Source organism: Heptranchias perlo, chromosome 8 (assembly GCF_035084215.1).
Source record: "Heptranchias perlo isolate sHepPer1 chromosome 8, sHepPer1.hap1, whole genome shotgun sequence".
In the NCBI taxonomy this organism is placed as follows: Eukaryota; Metazoa; Chordata; class Chondrichthyes; order Hexanchiformes; family Hexanchidae; genus Heptranchias; species Heptranchias perlo.
The window spans coordinates 519,212-537,100 of record NC_090332.1 but is presented as its reverse complement, the minus strand read 5'-3'; the positions used below and the strand labels follow the sequence as shown (position 1 = coordinate 537,100).

The window sequence follows — 17,889 nt, the reverse complement described above, 5'->3', positions numbered from 1 at the left end:
GGCTGCAGTGTGTACCATTCACAGGATGCACTGCAGCAACTCGCCAAGGCTTCTTCGACAGCACCTCCCAAACCCATGACCTCTACCACCTAGAAGGACAAGGGCAGCAGACACATGGGAACAACACCACCTGCACGTTCCCCTCCAAGTCACACACTATCCCGACTTGGAAATATATCTCCGTTCCTTCATTGTCGCTGGGTCAAAACCCTGGAACTCCCTACCTAAAAGCGCTGTGGGAGATCCTTCACCATACGGACTGCAGCGGTTCAAGAAGGCAGCGTACTACCACCTTCTCAAGGGCAATTAGGTATGGGCAATAAATGCTGGACTTACCAGCGATGCCCACATCCCATGAACAAATATTTTAAAAAATGATTGTCCATTGATTGTCCAATGATTGTTTATTGGTTTTCTAAGTATTATCCGATGATTGTGCAATGATTGAACTTTGATTCTCCGTTCGTAGACCATTGATGGTCCATTGACTGTTCATTCATTGTCTCATGATTGTCCAATGATTGTCCATTGATTGTCCTTTGCTTGTCAATGATTGTCCAGTGATTGTCCATTGATTGTTCAACAATTGTCCAATGATTGTCCAGTGATTGTCCATTGATTGTTCAACAATTGTCCAATGATTGTCCATTGATTGTCCAATCATTGTCCTTTGATTATCCAATGATAACATAGAAACATAGAAAATAGGAGCAAGAGTAGGCCATTCGGCCCTTCGGGCCTGCTCCGCCATTCAAAATGATCATGGCTGATCGTCTAACTCAGTACCCTGTTCCCGCTTTTTCCCCATATCCCTTGATCCCTTTAGCATTAAGAAATATATCTATCTCCTTCTTGAATACATCTAATGACTTGGCCTCCACTGCCTTCTGTGGTAGAGAATTCCACAGGTTCACCACCCTCTGAGTGAAGAAATTTCTCCTCATCTCGGTTCAAAATGGCATACCCCGTATCCTGAGACTGTGACCCCTGGTTCTGGACTCCCCAGCCATCGGGAACATCCTCCCTGCATCTAGTCTGTCTAGTCCTGTTAGAATTTTATATGTTTCAATGAGATCACCTCTCATTCTTCTAAACTCTTGTGAATATAGGCCTAGTCTACCTAATCTCTCCTCATACGTCAGTCCTGCCATCCCAGGAATCAGTCTGGTAAACCTTTGTTGCACTCCCTCCATGGCAAGGACATCCTTGCTCAGATAAGGAGACCAAAACTGCACACAGTACTCCAGATGTGGTCTCACCAAGGCCCTGTATAACTGGAATAAGACATCCCTGCTCCTGTACTCAAATTCTCTTGCAATGAAGGCAAACATACCATTCACCTTCCTAACTGCTTGCTGCACCTGAATGCTCGCTAACAGCGACTGGTGTACAAGGACACCCAGGTCTCGTTGCACCTCCCCTTTTCCCAATCTATCACCATTCAGATAATAATCTGCCTTTCTGTTTTTACAACCAAAGTGGATAACCTCACATTTGTCCACGCATCTGCCATGTTCTTGCCCACTCACCCAACTTGTCTAAATCACATTGGAGCCTCTTTGCATCCTCCTCACAGCTCACATTCCACCCCAGCTTTGTGTCGTCTGTAAACTTGGAAATGTTACATTTGGTTCCTTCATCCAAATCATTGATATATATTGTGAATAGCTGGGGCCCAAGCACTGATCCCTGCGGTACCCCACTAGTCACTGCCTGCCACCCAGAAAAAGACCTGTTTATTCCTACTCTCTGTTTCCTGTCTGTCAACCAATTCTCAATCCATGCCAGTATATTCCCCCCAATCCCATGTGCTTTAATTTTGCACACTAACCTCTTGTGTGGGACCTTATCAAAAGCCTTCTGAAAATCCAAATACACCACATCCACTGGTTCTCCCCTATCTATTCTACTAGTTACATCCTCAAAAAACTCCAGTAGATTTGTTCAGCATGATTTCCCTTTCATAAACCCATGCTGACTTTGTCCAATTCCGTTAATGCTCTCCAAGTGTTCTGTTGTCACATCTTTTATAATAGACTCTCGCATTTTCCCCACTACTGATGTTAGGCTAACTGGTCTGTAATTCCCTGTTTTTTCTCTCCCTCCTTTTTTAAATAGTGGGGTTACATTTGCCACCCTCCAATTACATTTGCCACCCTCCGTTGATTGTCTAATGATTGTCATTGATTGTCCAATGATTGTCCATTGATTGTTGAATGATTGTCCAATGAATGTCCATTGATTGTCCAATGATTGTTCAAATGTTTGTCCATTGATTGTCCAAAGAATGTCCAATAAATAGCCATTGATTGTGCAATGATTGTCTGATGACTGTCCAATGGTTATCCGTTCATTGTCCAATGATTTTCATTGATTGTCCAATGATTGACCATTGATTGTCCAATGATTGTCCATTGATTGTCTTTTGATTGTCAATGATTGTCCAATGACTGTCCAGTGATTGTCCAAAGATAGTCCATAGATTGTCCAGTGATTGTCCATTAAATGTCCATTGTTGCTCCGTTGATTGTCCAATGATTGTCCTTTGATTGTCCAATGATTGTCCAAAGATTGTCCATTGATTGTGCATTGATTGTCCAATGATTGACCAAGGAATGTCCATTGATTGGTCATTTGTTGTCAAATTATTGTCCAAGTAATGTCCATTGCTTGTCCACTGATTTTCCAATGATTGTCCAGTGATTGTCCAATGATTGTCCAGTGATTGTCCAATGATTGTCCAGTGATTGTCCAATGATTATCCATTGATTGTCGAATGATTGTCCATTGAATGTCCATTGATTGTCCAGTGATTGTCCAATCATTGTCCTTTGATTGTCCAATGGTTATCCATTCATTGTCCATTGATTTTCATTGATTATCCAATGATTGACCATTGATTGTCCAATGATTGTCCACTGATTTTACATTGATTGTCCAATGATTGTCCTTTGATTTTCAGTGATTGTCCAATGACTGTCCAATGATTGTCCCAAGATAGACCATTGACTGTGCATTGATTGTCCAATGATTTTCCTTGATTGTCCTTTGATTGTCTAATGATTGTCCAAAGATGGTCCATTGATTGTGCATTGATTGTTCACTGATTGTCCATTGATTGTCCTTTGATTATCAATGATTGTCCAATGATTGTCCGTTGATTGTCCATTAATTGTCCAGCGATTTTCCTTGAATGTCCATTGATTGTCCAGCGATTTTCCTTGAATGTCCATTGATTGTCCATGGATTGTCCAGCGATTGTCCATTAAATGTCCATTGTCGCTCCATTGATTGTCTAATGATTGTCCATTGATTGTCCACTGGTTGCCCAATGATTGTCCATTGATTGTCCATCGATTGCCGAAGGATTATGCATTGATTGTCCAATGATTGTCCAATGATTGCCCATTGATTGTCCAATAGTTGTCAAATGGTAACACTTCCCGTGTCTTCACACACTTCGGTGAGCCTGTCACTCACTCAGTGTTTAATTTTCTTCTCTTTCAGCTATTGGCCAACATCAGTATCTATCTGTGTGCCATTACCGTGGGAATCATGTCTTATTACATGGCCGACCGCAAGCATCGCAAAGCATTCCTAGAGGCCCGTCAATCTCTGGAGGTTAAACTCAACTTGGAGGAACAGAGCCAGCAACAGGTGAGGGGAGCCTGGGACCACTTACATTTAAATATTCACTAGACTGAAATATTCCAGGAGGATGTGATAATATCCCACACTGTCTAACGCGTACCACTATACAGCTGCAAATGTAGAAATTTTACCAGAAGAAAAGGCCCTTCTTGATCACACTGAATTTAGACCCTTCCAGGGGGCTAGTATTACGCAATCCTGTCATCTTGCTCTCCCCAAACTAACCCAATTTTCCTGCCCCCTCGCTAAACTAATCCCATTTTCCAGCCCCCTCGCTAAACTAATCCCATTTTTCTGCTCCTTTCCCAAACTAATTCCACTTTCCTGCTTTCCCCAAACTAATCCCATTTTCCTGCTCCTTTCCCAAACTAATCCCATTTTCCTGCTCCTTTCCCAAACTAATCCCATTTTCCTGCTCCTTTCCCAAACTAATCCCATTTTCCTGCTCCTTTCCCATACTAATCCCATTTTCATGCCACCTCTCTAAACTAATCCCTTTTTTCTGCTCAACCTAAGCTAATCCCATTTTCCTACTCTCTCCCTAAACTAATCCTATTTTCCTGCTCTGTCTAAACTAACCCCATTTTCCTGCTCTCTCTCTCGAAATGAACCCAATTTTCCTGCTCTCTCTAAACTAGCCCCATTGTCCTGCTCTCTCCCTAAACTAACCCAATTTTCCCACTCTCTCCCCAAACTAATCCTATTTTCCTGCTCACTTCCTAAACTAACCCCATTGTCCTGCTCTCTCCCTACACTAACCCCATTATCCCGCACTCTCTCGAAACTAACCTCATTTTCCAACCCTCTCTCTAAATCCATCCCATTTTCTCGCTCTCTTCCTAAACTAATCCCATTTTTCACAGACCCTTTTTCATTCCCCTTTCAGTAATAATCCAGCACCTTTCTGGATGCAAGGGTTATATACAGAGTAAAGCTCTCTCTACACTGTCCCATCAAACACTCCAGGGCAGGTACAGGGTTAGATACAGAGTAAAGCTCCCTCTACACTGTCCCATCAAACACTCCAGGGCAGGTACAGGGTTAGATACAGAGTAAAGCTCCCTCTACACTGTCCCATCAAACACTCCAGGGCAGGTACAGGGTTAGATACAGAGTAAAGCTCCCTCTACACTGTCCCATCAAACACTCCAGGGCAGGTACAGCACGGTTAGATACAGAGTAAAGCTCCCTCTACACTGTCCCATCAAACACTCCAGGGCAGGTACAGGGTTATATACAGAGTAAAGCTCCCTCTACACTGTCCCATCAAACACTCCAGGGCAGGTACAGCACGGTTAGATACAGAGTAAAGCTCCCTCTACACTGTCCCATCAAACACTCCCAGGGCAGGTACAGCAAGGGTCAGATGCGGAATAAAGCTCCCTCTACACTGTCCCATCAAACAGTGGCCATGACTCTTCGAAGATTTGGACAAACACTATTGTTCAGGGCCCTGGTAACATAGAATCATAGAAAGGTTACAGCGCGGAAAGAGGCCATTCGGCCCATCAAGTCCGTGCCGGCTCTATGCAAGAGCGATCCAGCTAGTCCCACTCCCCTGCTCTATCCCCATACCCTGCAATTTTTTTCCTTTCAAGTATTTATCCAGTTCCCTTTTGAAGGCCATGATTGAATCTGTCTCCACCACCCCCTCAGGCAGTGCATTCCAGATACTAACCACTTGCTGTGTAAAAAATGTTTTTCCTCATGTCACCTTAACCCTAACTCTAAACTTTGGTTCTTTGGCACCTCAAATCTACGCCCTCTGGTTCTTGACCCTTAGAATCATAGAAAATTTACGGGACAGAATGTGGCCATTCGGCCCATCATGTCCATGCTGGCTGAAAATGAGCCACCCAGCCTAATCCCACTTTCCAGCACTTGGTCCGTAGCCCTGTGGGTTTCGGCACTTCAGGTGCACATCCAGGTACTTTTTAAATGAGTTGAGGGTTTCTGCCTCTATCACCCTCTCAGGCACTGAGTTCCAGACCCCCACCACCCTCTGGGTGAAAATACTTTTCCTCAGCTCCCCTCTAATCCTTCTACCAATTACTTTAAATCTATGCCCCCTGGTCACTGACCTCTCTGCGAAGGGAAATAGGTCTTTCCTATCCACTCTATCTAGTCCCGTCATAATTTTATACACCTCAATTAAATCTCCCCTCAGCCTCCTCTGTTCCAAAGAGAACAACCCCAGCCTATCCAATCTTTCCTCATAGCTAAAATTCTCCAGTCCTGGCAACATCCTCGTAAATCTCCTCTGTATCCTCTCGAGTGCAATTACATCCTTCCTGTAATGTGGTGACCAGAACTGTACGCAGTACTCAAGCTGTGGCCTAACTAGTGTTTTATACAGTTCCAGAATAACCTCCCTGCTCTTATATTCTGTGCCTCGGCTAATAAAGGAAAATATTCCATTTGCCTTCTTAACCACCTTTTCTACCTGTCCTGCTACCTTCAGGGATCTGTGGACATGCACTCCGAGGTCCCTCACTTCCTCTACACCCTTCAGTATCCTCCCATTTATCGTGTATTCCCTTGCCTTGTTTGCCCTCCCCAAATGCATTACCTCACACTTATCTGGATTGAATTCCATTTGCCACTTTTCTGCCCACCTCACCAGTCCATTGATATCTTCCTGCAGTCTACAGCTTTCCTCCTCACTATCAACCACACGGCCAATTTTTGTATCATCTGCAAACTTCTTAATCATGCCTCCCGACATTTAAGTCCAAAACATTAGTATATATCACAAAAAGCAAGGGACCCAGTACTGAGCCCTGTGGAACCCCACTGGAAAAAGCCTTCCAGTCACAAAAACACCCATCGACCATTACCCTTTGCTTCCTGCCACTGAGCCAGTTTTAGATCCAACCTGCCACTCTCCCTTGGACCCCATGGGCTTGTACTTTTTTGACCAATCTGGCATGTGGGACTTGTCATAAGCTTTGCTAAAATCCATGTAGACTACATCAAACGCACTACCCTCATCAACCCTCCTTGTTACCTCCTCAAAAAATTCAGTCAAGTTAGTCAGACATGACCTTCCCGTAACAAATCCGTGCTGACTGTCCTTGATTACTCCATGCCTTTCTGAGTGACAGTTTATCCTGTCCCTCAGAATTGATTCCAATAATTTGCCCACCATCGAGGTTAGACTGACTGGCCTGTAATTTCTCGGTCTATCCCTCGCTCCCTTTTTAAACAACGTTAGCAGTCCTCCAATCTTCGAGCACCACACCTGTATCCAGAGAGGATTGGAAAATGATGGTTAGAGCCTCCGCCATTTCTTCCCTGGCTTCTTTTAACAGCCTGGGATACATTTCATCCAGGCCTGGCGATTTATCTACTTTCAAAGATGCTAAACCCTTTAATACTTCCTCTCTCACGATGTTTATCCCATCCAATATTTCACACTCCTCCTCCTTAACTACAATGTTTGCATTGTCCCTCTCTTTTGTGAAGACAGACGCAAAGTATTCATTAAGAACCAAACTAAGGTCTTCTGCCTGCACACAAGGAAAGAGTAGGCCCTACTCTTTTCTTAGTTATCCTCTTGCTCTTAATGTATTTATAAAACATCTTTGGGTTTTCCTTCCGCCAATGGGAAGAGTTTCTTTCCATCTATTCTGTCCAGATCCTTCATGATTTTGAATACCTCTATCAAATCTCCTCGCAACCGTCTCTGTTCCAAGGAGAAAAACCCCAGCTTCTCCAGTCTATCCACGTAACTGAAGTCCCTCATCCCTGGAATCATTCTAGTAAATCTCTTCTGTACCCTCTCTAAGGCCTTCACATCCTTCCTAAAGTGTGGTGCCCAGAACTGGACACAATACTCCAGCTGTGGCCGAACCAGTGTTTTATAAAGGTTCATCATGACTTCCTTGCTTTTGTACTCTATGCCTCTATTTATAAAGCCCAGGATCCCTTGTGCTTTTTTCACCACTTTCTCAACCTGCCCTACCACCTTCAACGATTTGTGCAAATACACCCCAAGATCTCTCTGTTCCTGTACCCCTTTTAGAATTGTGCCCTCTAGTTTATATTGCCTCTCCTCATTCTTCCTATTGAAATGTATCACTTCGCATTTTTCTGCGTTAAATTTGATCTGCCACGTGTCCGCCCATTCCACCAGCCTGTCTATATCCTCCTGAAGTCGAGCACTATCCTCCTCACTGTTTACTACACCTCCAAGTTTTGTGTCATTTTGAAATTGTGCCCTGTACACCCAAGTTCAAGTCATTAATATATATCAAGAAAAGCAGTGGTCCCAGCACTGACCCCTGGGGAACACCACTGTACACCTCCCTCCAGTCCGAAAAACAATCGTTCACCACTACTCTCTGTTTCCTGTCACTTAGCCAATTCTGTATCCATGCTGCTACTACCCTTTTATTCCATGGGCTTCAACCTTGCTGACAAACCTATTATGCGGCACTTGATCAAATGCCTTTTGAAAGTCCATATACACAACATCAACCGCATTGCCGCCATCGAACCTCTCTGTTACCTCATCAAAAAACATTATTGCCCTGGTAACTGGGCTGCACTCTCCCTGGGGCCATGTTTACTCTTTACTTGGTTACTACACCAGGGACTTTAATCCTGCCTCATTAAAACACTCCCTCAGCCGCCTTTCCTGTTTACATCATTTGCTTCAGGGATCTCAGTCTTATCATTAGGCCAGAGTCTGCAGGGAGATGTCTTTCCATCCTCTGCCTGGATTCAGCTAGTGCAGTGGAGAAAGGGGCATAGAGCTGTTACCTCACACTCAGTCTAAACAGGAGCAACTGTCGGCCTCCAGCACAGCCCTAGAAAAGCAAAGGAGATCTTGAGCACGTACACAGCCCATGTACACTCTCCCCTATCATGGACTCTACCCACCCATTTAATCTCCTCCCTCAGCCCATGTCCACTCTCCCCTATCATGGACTCTACCCACCCATTTAATCTCCCCCCACAGCCCATGTACACTCTCCCCTATCATGGACTCTACCCACCCATTTAATCTCCCCCCACAGCCCATGTCCACTCTCCCCTATCATGGACTCTACCCACCCATTTAATCTCCTCCCACAGCCCATGTACACTCTCCCCTATCATGGACTCTACCCACCCATTTAATCTCCTCCCTCAGCCCATGTACACTCTCCCCTATCATGGACTCTACCCACCCATTTAATCTCCTCCCTCAGCCCATGTACACTCTCCCCTATCATAGACTCTACCCACCCATTTAATCTCCTCCCTCAGCCCATGTACACTCTCCCCTATCATAGACTCTACCCACCCATTTAATCTCCTCCCTCAGCCCATGTACACTCTCCCCTATCATAGACTCTACCCACCCATTTAATCTCCTCCCTCAGCCCATGTACACTCTCCTCTATCATAGACTCTACCCACCCATACAATCTCCTCCAAAGCCCATCTATATCCATCCTACATCTGTGCTGTTGGCCCCTGACTTCTCCAGCTCTGGAATCCCAGGTACTGTGCATTGGGCTATCACAGTCTGTGATTCCTGAGTGCCAGCTCGTTTTTGAATGATTTCACCATATCCGACTGGGCTTCTTTTCCCAGGAGTGTGAGCTGCTCTGGGGGTTGGGGGTTAGTGTTACCTCCAGTTGCCACACTCTTCTTTTTCTGGTCAATATTGAAGCTCCCCTCTCCCATTCTGACACCATCATCCGCCATGAGTAGATTCTCCCTCTCACTGTCCCGTTTCAGGATCCATCTCCCCCTCACTGTCCCGTTTCAGGATCCATCTCCCCCTCACTGTCCCGTTTCAGGATCCATCTCCCCCTCACTGTCCCGTTTCAGGATCCATCTCCCCCTCACTGTCCCGTTTCAGGATCCATCTCTCTCCCACTGTCCCGTTTCAGGATCCATCTCCCCCTCACTGTCCCGTTTCAGGATCCATCAAACCCTCACTGTCCCGTTTCAGGATCCCTCCCCCTCACTGTCCCGTTTGAGGATCCATCTCCCCCTCACTGTCCCGTTTCTGGATCCATCTTCCCCTCACTGTCCCGTTTCAGGATCCATCTCCCCCTCACTGTCCCGTTTCAGGATCCATCTCTCTCCCACTGTCCCGTTTCAGGATCCCTCCCCCTCACTGTCCCGTTTGAGGATCCATCTCCCCCTCACTGTCCCGTTTCAGGATCCATCTCCCCCTCACTGTCCCGTTTGAGGATCCATCTCCCCCTCACTGTCCCGTTTCAGGATCCATCTCCCCCTCACTGTCCTGTTTCAGGATCCATCTCCCCCTCACTGTCCCGTTTCAGGATCCATCTCTCTCCCACTGTCCCGTTTCAGGATCCATCTCCCCCTCACTGTCCCGTTTCAGGATCCATCTCCCCCTCACTGTCCCGTTTCTGGATCCATCTTCCCCTCACTGTCCCGTTTCAGGATCCATCTCCCCCTCACTGTCCCGTTTCAGGATCCATCTCTCTCCCACTGTCCCGTTTCAGGATCCCTCCCCCTCACTGTCCCGTTTGAGGATCCATCTCCCCCTCACTGTCCCGTTTCAGGATCCATCTCCCCCTCACTGTCCCGTTTCAGGATCCATCTCCCCCTCACTGTCCCGTTTCAGGATCCATCTCTCTCCCACTGTCCCGTTTCAGGATCCCTCCCCCTCACTGTCCCGTTTCAGGATCCATCTCCCCCTCACTGTCCCGTTTCAGGATCCATCTCTCTCCCACTGTCCCGTTTCTGGATCCATCTCCCCCTCACTGTCCCGTTTCAGGATCCATCTCTTTCTCACTGTCCCGTTTCAGGATCCATCTCCCCTCACTGTCCCGTTTCAGGATCTGTCTCTTTCTCACCTGGTTCAATGAGGAGTGTAGAAGAGCATGCCAGGAGCAGCACCAGGCGTACCTAAAAATGAGATGCCAACCTGGTGAAGCTACAACTCAGGACTACATGCATGCTAAACAGCAGAAGCAACATGCTATAGACAGAGCTAAGCAATTCCACAACCAACGGATCAGATCAAAGCTCTGCAGTCCTGCCACATCCAGTCGTGAATGGTGGTGGACAATTAAACAACTAATGGGAGGAGGAGGCTCTGCAAACATCCCCATCCTCAATGATGGTGGAGTCCAGCACGTGAGTGCAAAAGACAAGGCTGAAGCGTTTGCAACCATCTTCAGCCAGAAATGTCGAGTGGATGATCCATCTCGGCCTCCTCCCGATATCCCCACCATCACAGAAGCCAGTCTTCAGCCAATTCGATTCACTCCACGTGATACCAAGAAACGGCTGAGTATCAGGATCCATCTCCCCCTCACTGTCCCATTTCAGGATCCATCTCCCCCTCACTGTCCCGTATCAAAATCCGTCTCCCCCTTACTGTCCCGTTTCGGGATCGATCTCCCTCTCACAGTCCCGTTTTAGCATCCGTCTCACCCTCACTGTCCCGTTTCATAATCCGTCTCCCTCTCTCTGTCCCGTTTCAGGATCCATCTCCCCCTCACTGTCCCGTTTCAGGATCCATCTCCCTCTCACTGACCAGTTTCGGGATCCATCTCCCCCTCATTGTCCCATTTCAGGATCCATCTCTCTCTCACTGTCCCATTTCATGATCTGAGTCTCCCCTCATTGTTCCGTTTCAGGATCCATCTCCCCCTCACTGTCCCGTTTCAGGATCCATCTCCCCCTCACTGTCCCGTTTCAGGATCCATCTCCCCCTCACTGTCCCGTTTCAGGATCCATCTCTCTCCCACTGTCCCGTTTCAGGATCCGTCTCCCGTCACTGTTCCATTTCAGGATCCATCTCCTCCTTACCATCCCGTTTCTGGATCTGAGTCTCCCCCTCACTGTGCCGTTTCAGGATACATCCCCCTATCACCATATTCTGTCCCGTTTCACAATCTGAGTCTCCCCTTACTGTCCCATCTCAGGATCCATCTCCCTCTCACCATCCCGTTTCAGGATCCATCTCCCCCTTACCATTCCATTTCAGGATCTGAGTCTCCCCCTCACTGTCCCGTTTCAGGATCCATCCCCCTCTCACCATGTTCTGTCCCGTTTCAGGACCCATCACTCTTTCACTGCCCCTTTCAGGATCCATCTCCCTCTCGCTGTCCCATTTCAGGATCTGAGTCTCCCCTCACTGTCTCGTTTCAGGATCCATCTCCCCCTCACTGTCCCGTTTCAGGATCCATCTCCCCCTCACTGTCCCGTTTCAGGATCCATCTCCCCCTCACTGTCCCGTTTCAGGATCCATCTCCCCCTCACTGTCCCGTTTCATGATCCATCTCCCCCTCACTGTCCCGTTTCAGGATCCATCTCCCCCTCACTGTCCCGTTTCAGGACCCATCTCCCCCTTACCGTCCTGTTTCAGGACCCATCTCCCCCTCCCTATCCCATTTCAGGATCCGTCTCCCCTCAATATCCCGTTTCAGGATCCATCACTCTCACTGTCTCGTTTCAGGATCCATCTCCCCCTCAATGTCCTGTTTCAGGATCCATCTCCCTCTCACTGTCCCGTTTCAGGATCAATCTCCCTCTCTCTGCCACATTTCTGGATACGTCTCCCCTCGCTGTCCCATTTCAGGATCCATCTCCTCCTTACCATCCCATTTCTGGATCTGAGTCCTCCCCCTCACTGTCCCGTTTCAGGATACATCCCCCCTATCACCATATTCTGTCCCGTTTCACGATCTGAGTCTCCCCTTACTGTCCCATCTCAGGATCCATCTCCCTCTCACCATCCCATTTCAGGTGACATCTCCTCCTCACTGTCCCGTTTCACGTTCCACCTCTATCTCACTGTTCCGTTTCAGGATCCGTCTCCCCCTTTCCCATTTCAGGATCTGAGTCTCCCCCTCACTGTCCCGTTCCAGGATCCATCCCCCTCTTACCATGTTGCGTCTCGTTTCAGGGCCCATCTCTCTGTCACTGTCCCGTTTCAGGATCCGTCTCACTCTCACTATCCCGTTTCAGGATCCATCCCCCTCTCACCATGTTCTGTCCCGTTTCAGGACCCATCACTCTTTCACTGCCCCTTTCAGGATCCATCTCTCTCTCACCGTTCCATTTCAGGATCCATCTCCCTCTCGCTGTCCCATTTCAGGATCTGAGTCTCCCCTCACTGTCCCGTTTCAGGATCCATCTCCCTCTCACCATGTTCTGTCCCATTTCAGGAACGTCTCCTTCTCTCCATTCTGCCGAAGCACATCGCAGATGAGATGTTAAATGACATGAAAAGGGACAAGGAGTCAAAGGAACTGCAGCAATTCAACACCATGTACATGTACCGTCACGAGAGAGTCAGGTACGGAGAGTGAGAGAGAGAGAGAGAGAGAGAGTCAGATAGGAGAGAGAGAGAGAGAGAGTCAGATATGAGAGAGAGAGAGAGAGGGAGTCAGATAGGAGAGAGAGAGAGAGAGAGTCAGATAGGAGAGAGAGAGAGAGTCAGATGGAAGAGAGAGAGAGAGTCAGATAGGAGAGAGAGTGTCAGGTAGGAGAGAGAGAGAGTGTCAGATAGGAGAGAGAGAGATTCAGATACGGAGAGGGAGATAGAGAGAGAGTCAGATAGGGGAGAGAGACAGAGTCTTATAGGAGAGAGAGAGAGTCAGATAGGAGAGAGAGTCAGGTGGAGAGAAAGAGGGAGTCAGATAGGAGAGAGTGTCAGATAGGAGAGAGAGTCAGATAGGAGAGAGAGAGAGAGTCAGGTGGAGAGAAAGAGGAGTCAGTTAGGAGAGAGAGAGGGAGTCAGATAGGAGAGAGAGAGAATCTGATAGGTGAGAGATGGAATCAGATTGGAGAGAGAGAGAGTGTCAGATAGGAGAGAGAGAGAGAGTCAGATAGGAGAGAGAGTGTCAGGTAGGAGAGAGAGAGTGTCAGGTAGGAGAGAGAGAGTGTCAGATAGGAGAGAGAGAGAGAGAGTCAGATAGGAGAGAGAGTGTCAGGTAGGAGAGAGAGAGTGTCAGGTAGGAGAGAGAGAGTGTCAGATAGGAGAGAGAGAGAGAGTCAGATAGGAGAGAGAGAGAGATTCAGATACGGAGAGGGAGGGAGATAGAGAGAGAGTCAGATAGGGGAGAGAGACAGAATCATATAGGAGAGAGAGAGTCAGATAGGAGAGAGAGAGAAAGAGGGAGTCAGATAGGAGAGAGAGAGAGAGAGAGTCAGGTGGAGAGAAAGAGGGAGTCAGATAGGAGAGAGTGTCAGATAGGAGAGAGAGAGTCAGATAGAGAGAGAGAGAGAGAGTCAGGTGGAGAGAGAGAGGGAGTCAGATAGGAGAGAGAGAGAGTGTCAGATAGGAGAGAGAGAGAGAATCTGATAGGTGAGAGATGGAGTCAGATAGGAGAGAGAGAGTGTCAGATAGGAGAGAGAGAGTCAGATAGGAGAGAGACAGAGTATCAGATAGGAGAGAGAGAGAGAGTCAGATAGGGAGAGAGAAAGAGTCAGATAGGAGAGAGAGAGAGAGAGATCAAATACGAGAGAGAGAGTCAGGTCCGGAGAGAGAAAGAGAGAAAGTCAGGTACGGAGAAAGAGAGAGGGAGAGTCAGATGGGAGAGAGAGAGAGAGTCAGGTACGGAGAGAGAGAGAAAGTGTCAGGTACGGAGAGAGAGAGAGTGTCAGGTATGGAGAGAGAGAGTCAGATAGGAGAGAGAGCGTGTCAGTTACAGAGAGAGAGAGTCAGAGTCAGGTATAGAGAGAGAGAGGTAGAGAGAGAGTCAGATACGGAGAGAGAGTGTCAGGTACGGAGAAAGAGAGAGAGAGTCAGGTACGGAGAGAGAGAGAATTAGTTATGGGAGAGATAGAGAGAAAGAGTTTGGTATGGAGAGAGAGAGAGAGAGAGTCAGGTACAGAGAGAGAGAGGGAGTCAGGTATGGAGAGGGAGAGGGAGTCAGGTATGGAGAGGGAGAGGGAGTCAGGTATGGAGAGGGAGAGAGTCAGGTATGGAGAGAGTCAGACAGGGGGAAAGAGAGAGTCAGGTACAGAGAAAGAGATGGGTGAAGAGGGAAGGGAGAGAGATGGGTGAAAGAGAGAGATGGGTGAAGAGGGGAGGGAGAGAGATGGGTGAAGAGGGGAGAGAGAGAGAGATGGGTGAAGAGGGGAGAGAGATGGTTGAAGAGGGGAGAGAGATGGTTGAAGAGGGGAGAGAGATGGGGGAAGAGGAGAGAGAGAGATGGTTGAAGAGGGGAGAGAGATGGTTGAAGAGGGGAGAGAGATGGGTGAAGAGGGGAGAGAGATGGGTGAAGAGGAGAGAGAGAGAGATGGTTGAAGAGGGGAGAGAGATGGGTGAAGAGGGGAGAGAGATGGGTGAAGAGGGGAGAGAGATGGGTGAAGAGGGGAGAGAGATGGGTGAAGAGGGGAGAGAGATGGGTGAAGAGGGGAGAGAGATAGGTGAAGAGGGAGAGAGATGTGTGAAGAAGGGAGGGAGAGAGATGGGTGAAGAAGGGAGGGAGAGAGATGGGTGAAGAGGGAAGAGAGAGAGAAGGATGGGTGAAGAGGGAAGAGAGAGAGATGGGTGAAGGGGGGGAGAGAGAGAGAAAGATGGGTGAAGAGGGAAGAGAGAGAGATGGGTGAAGAGGGGAGAGAGAGAGAGATGGGTGAAGAGGGGAGAAAGAGAGATGGTTGAAGAGGGGCAGAGAGAGAGATGGGTGAAGAGGAGAGAGAGAGAGATGGTTGAAGAGGGGAGAGAGATGGGTGAAGAGGGGAGAGGATGGGTGAAGAGGGGAGGGAGAGAGAGATGGGTGAAGAGGGGAGAGAGAGAGAGATGGGTGAAGAGGGGAGAGAGAGAGAGATGGGTGAAGAGGGAAGAGAGAGAGAGACGGGTGAAGAGGGAAGAGAGAGAGATGGGTGAAGAGGGGAGAGAGATGGGTGAAGAGGGGAGGGAGAGAGATGGGTGAAGAAGGGAGGGAGAGAGATGGGTGAGAGGGAAGAGAGAGAGAAAGCTTGGTGAAGAGGGAAGATAGAGAGATGGGTGAAGCAGGGAGAGAGAGAGAAAGATGGGTGAGGAGGGAAGAGAGAGAGATGGGTGAAGAGGGGGGAGAGAGAGAGATGGGTGAAGATGGAAGAGAGAGAGATAGGTGAAGAGGGAAGAGAGAGAGATGGGTGAAGAGGGGAGAGAGAGAGATGGTTGAAGAGGGGAGAGAGATGGGTGAAGAGGGGGAGAGGATGGGTGAAGAGGGGAGGGAGAGATGGGTGAAGAAGGGAGGGAGAGATGTGTGAAGAGGGGAGGGAGAGAGATGGGTGAAGAGGGGAGGGAGAGAATTGGGTGAAGAGGGAAGAGAGAGAGAAAGATGTGTGAAGAGGGAAGAGAGAGAGAGATGGGTGAAGAGGGAAGAGAGAGAGATGGTTGAAGAGGGGAGAGAGAGAGAGATGGGTGAAGAGGGGAGAGAGAGATAGATGGTGAAGAGGGGAGAGAGAGAGAGATGGGTGAAGAGGGGAGAGAGAGAGAGATGGTTGAAGAGGAGAGAGAGAGATGGTTGAAGAGGGGAGAGAGATGGGTGAAGAGGGGAGAGGATGGGTGAAGAGGGGAGGGAGTGAGATGGGTGAAGAGGGGAGGGAGAGAGATGGGTGAAGAGGGGAGAGAGAGAGATGGGTGAGAGGGGAGAGTGATGGGTGAAGAGGAGAGAGAGAGATGGGTGAAGAGGGGAGAGAGAGATGGGTGAAGAGGGAGAAATGTAGGTGAAGTGGAGAGAGAGAAGATGGTTGAAGAGGGGAGAGAGATGGGTGAAGAGGGGGATGAGAGAGATGGGTGAAGAGGGGAGGGAGAGATGGTGAAGAGGGGAGAGAGAGATGGGTGAAGAGGGAAGAGAGAGAGATGGTTGAAGAGGGGAGAGAGAGAGAGATGGGTGAAGAGGGGAGAGAGAGATAGATGGGTGAAGAGGGGAGAGAGAGAGATGGTTGAAGAGGGAGAGAGAGAGAGATGGGGAAGAGGGAGAGAGAGAGATGGATGAAGAGGGAAGAGAGAGAGATGGTTGAAGAGGGGAGAGAGATGGGTGAAGAGGGGAGAGGATGGGTGAAGAGGGGAGGGAGTGAGATGGGTGAAGAGGGGAGGAGAGAGATGGGTGAAGAGGGGAGAGAGAGATGGGTGAAGAGGGGAGAGAGAATGGGTGAAGAGGGGAGAGAGAGAGATGGGTAAAGAGGGAAGAGAGAGAGATGGGTGAAGAGGGGAGAGAGAGATAGATGGGTGAAGAGGGGAGAGAGAGAGAGATGGTTGAAGAGGAGAGAGAGAGAGATGGGTGAAGAGGGGAGAGAGAGAGAGATAGGTGAAGAGGGAGAGAGAGATGGTTGAAGAGGGGAGAGAGAGAGATGGGTGAAGAGGTGAAGAGGGGAGAGAGATGGGTGAAGAGGGGAGGGAGAGAGATGGGTGAAGAGGGGAGGGAGAGAGATGGGTGAAGAGGGGAGGGAGAGAGATGGGTGAAGAAGGGAGGGAGAGAGATGGGTGAAGAGGGAAGAGAGAGAGAAAGATGGGTGAAGAGGGAAGAGAGAGAGATGGATGAAGAGGGAAGAGAGAGAGATGGGTGAAGAGGGGAGAGAGAGAGAAAGATGGGTGAAGAGGGAAGAGAGAGAGATGGGAGAAGAGGGGAGAGAGAGAGAGATGGGTGAAGAGGGAAGAGAGAGAGATGGATGAAGAGGGAAGAGAGAGAGATGGGTGAGAGGGGAGAGAGAGAGATGGTTGAAGAGGGGGAGAGAGATGGGTGAAGAGGAAAGAGAGGGCTGGGTGAAGAGGGGAGGGAGAGATGGGTGAAGAAGGGAGGGAGAGATGTGTGAAGAGGGGAGGGAGAGAGATGGGTGAAGAGGGGAGGGAGAGAATTGGGGTGAAGAGGGAAGAGAGAGAGAAAGATGGGTGAAGAGGGAACAGAGAGAGATGGGTGAAGAGGGGAGAGTGATGGGTGAAGAGGAGAGAGATATGGGTGAAGAGGAGAGAGAGAGAGATGGGTGAAGAGGGAGAGAGAGAGAGATGGGTGAAGAGGGGAGAGAGAGAGATGGGTGAAGAGGGGAGAGAGAGAGAGATGGGTGAAGAGGGGAGAGAGATGGGTGACGAGGGGAGGGAAAGAGATGGGTGAAGAGGGAGGAGAGAGATGGGTGAAGAGGGAAGAGAGAGAGATGGTAGAAGAGGGGAGAGAGAGAGATGGGTGAAGAGGGGAGAGAGAGAGATGGTTGAAGAGGGGGAGAGATGGGTGAAGGGGAGGAGAGAGATGGGTGAAGAGGGCAGAGGTTGAGATGGGTGGAGGAGAGCGAGAGATGTGTGAAGAGGGGACAAAGAGATGTTGAAGA

The 17,889-nt window shown here is 48.7% G+C and overlaps 1 protein-coding gene across 1 annotated transcript in view; it reads left to right on the top strand.

Moving 5' to 3' along the window:
• adcy3a (adenylate cyclase 3a) overlaps nucleotides 1-17,889 on the top strand; it is a 135,179-nt gene that overhangs the window by 15,172 nt on the left and 102,118 nt on the right. The window contains exons 2-3 of the mRNA XM_067988468.1: nucleotides 3,508-3,657; nucleotides 12,798-12,928. Of these exons, the coding sequence (XP_067844569.1) occupies nucleotides 3,508-3,657; nucleotides 12,798-12,928 (281 nt within the window). The remainder of the gene's footprint in view (nucleotides 1-3,507; nucleotides 3,658-12,797; nucleotides 12,929-17,889) is intronic.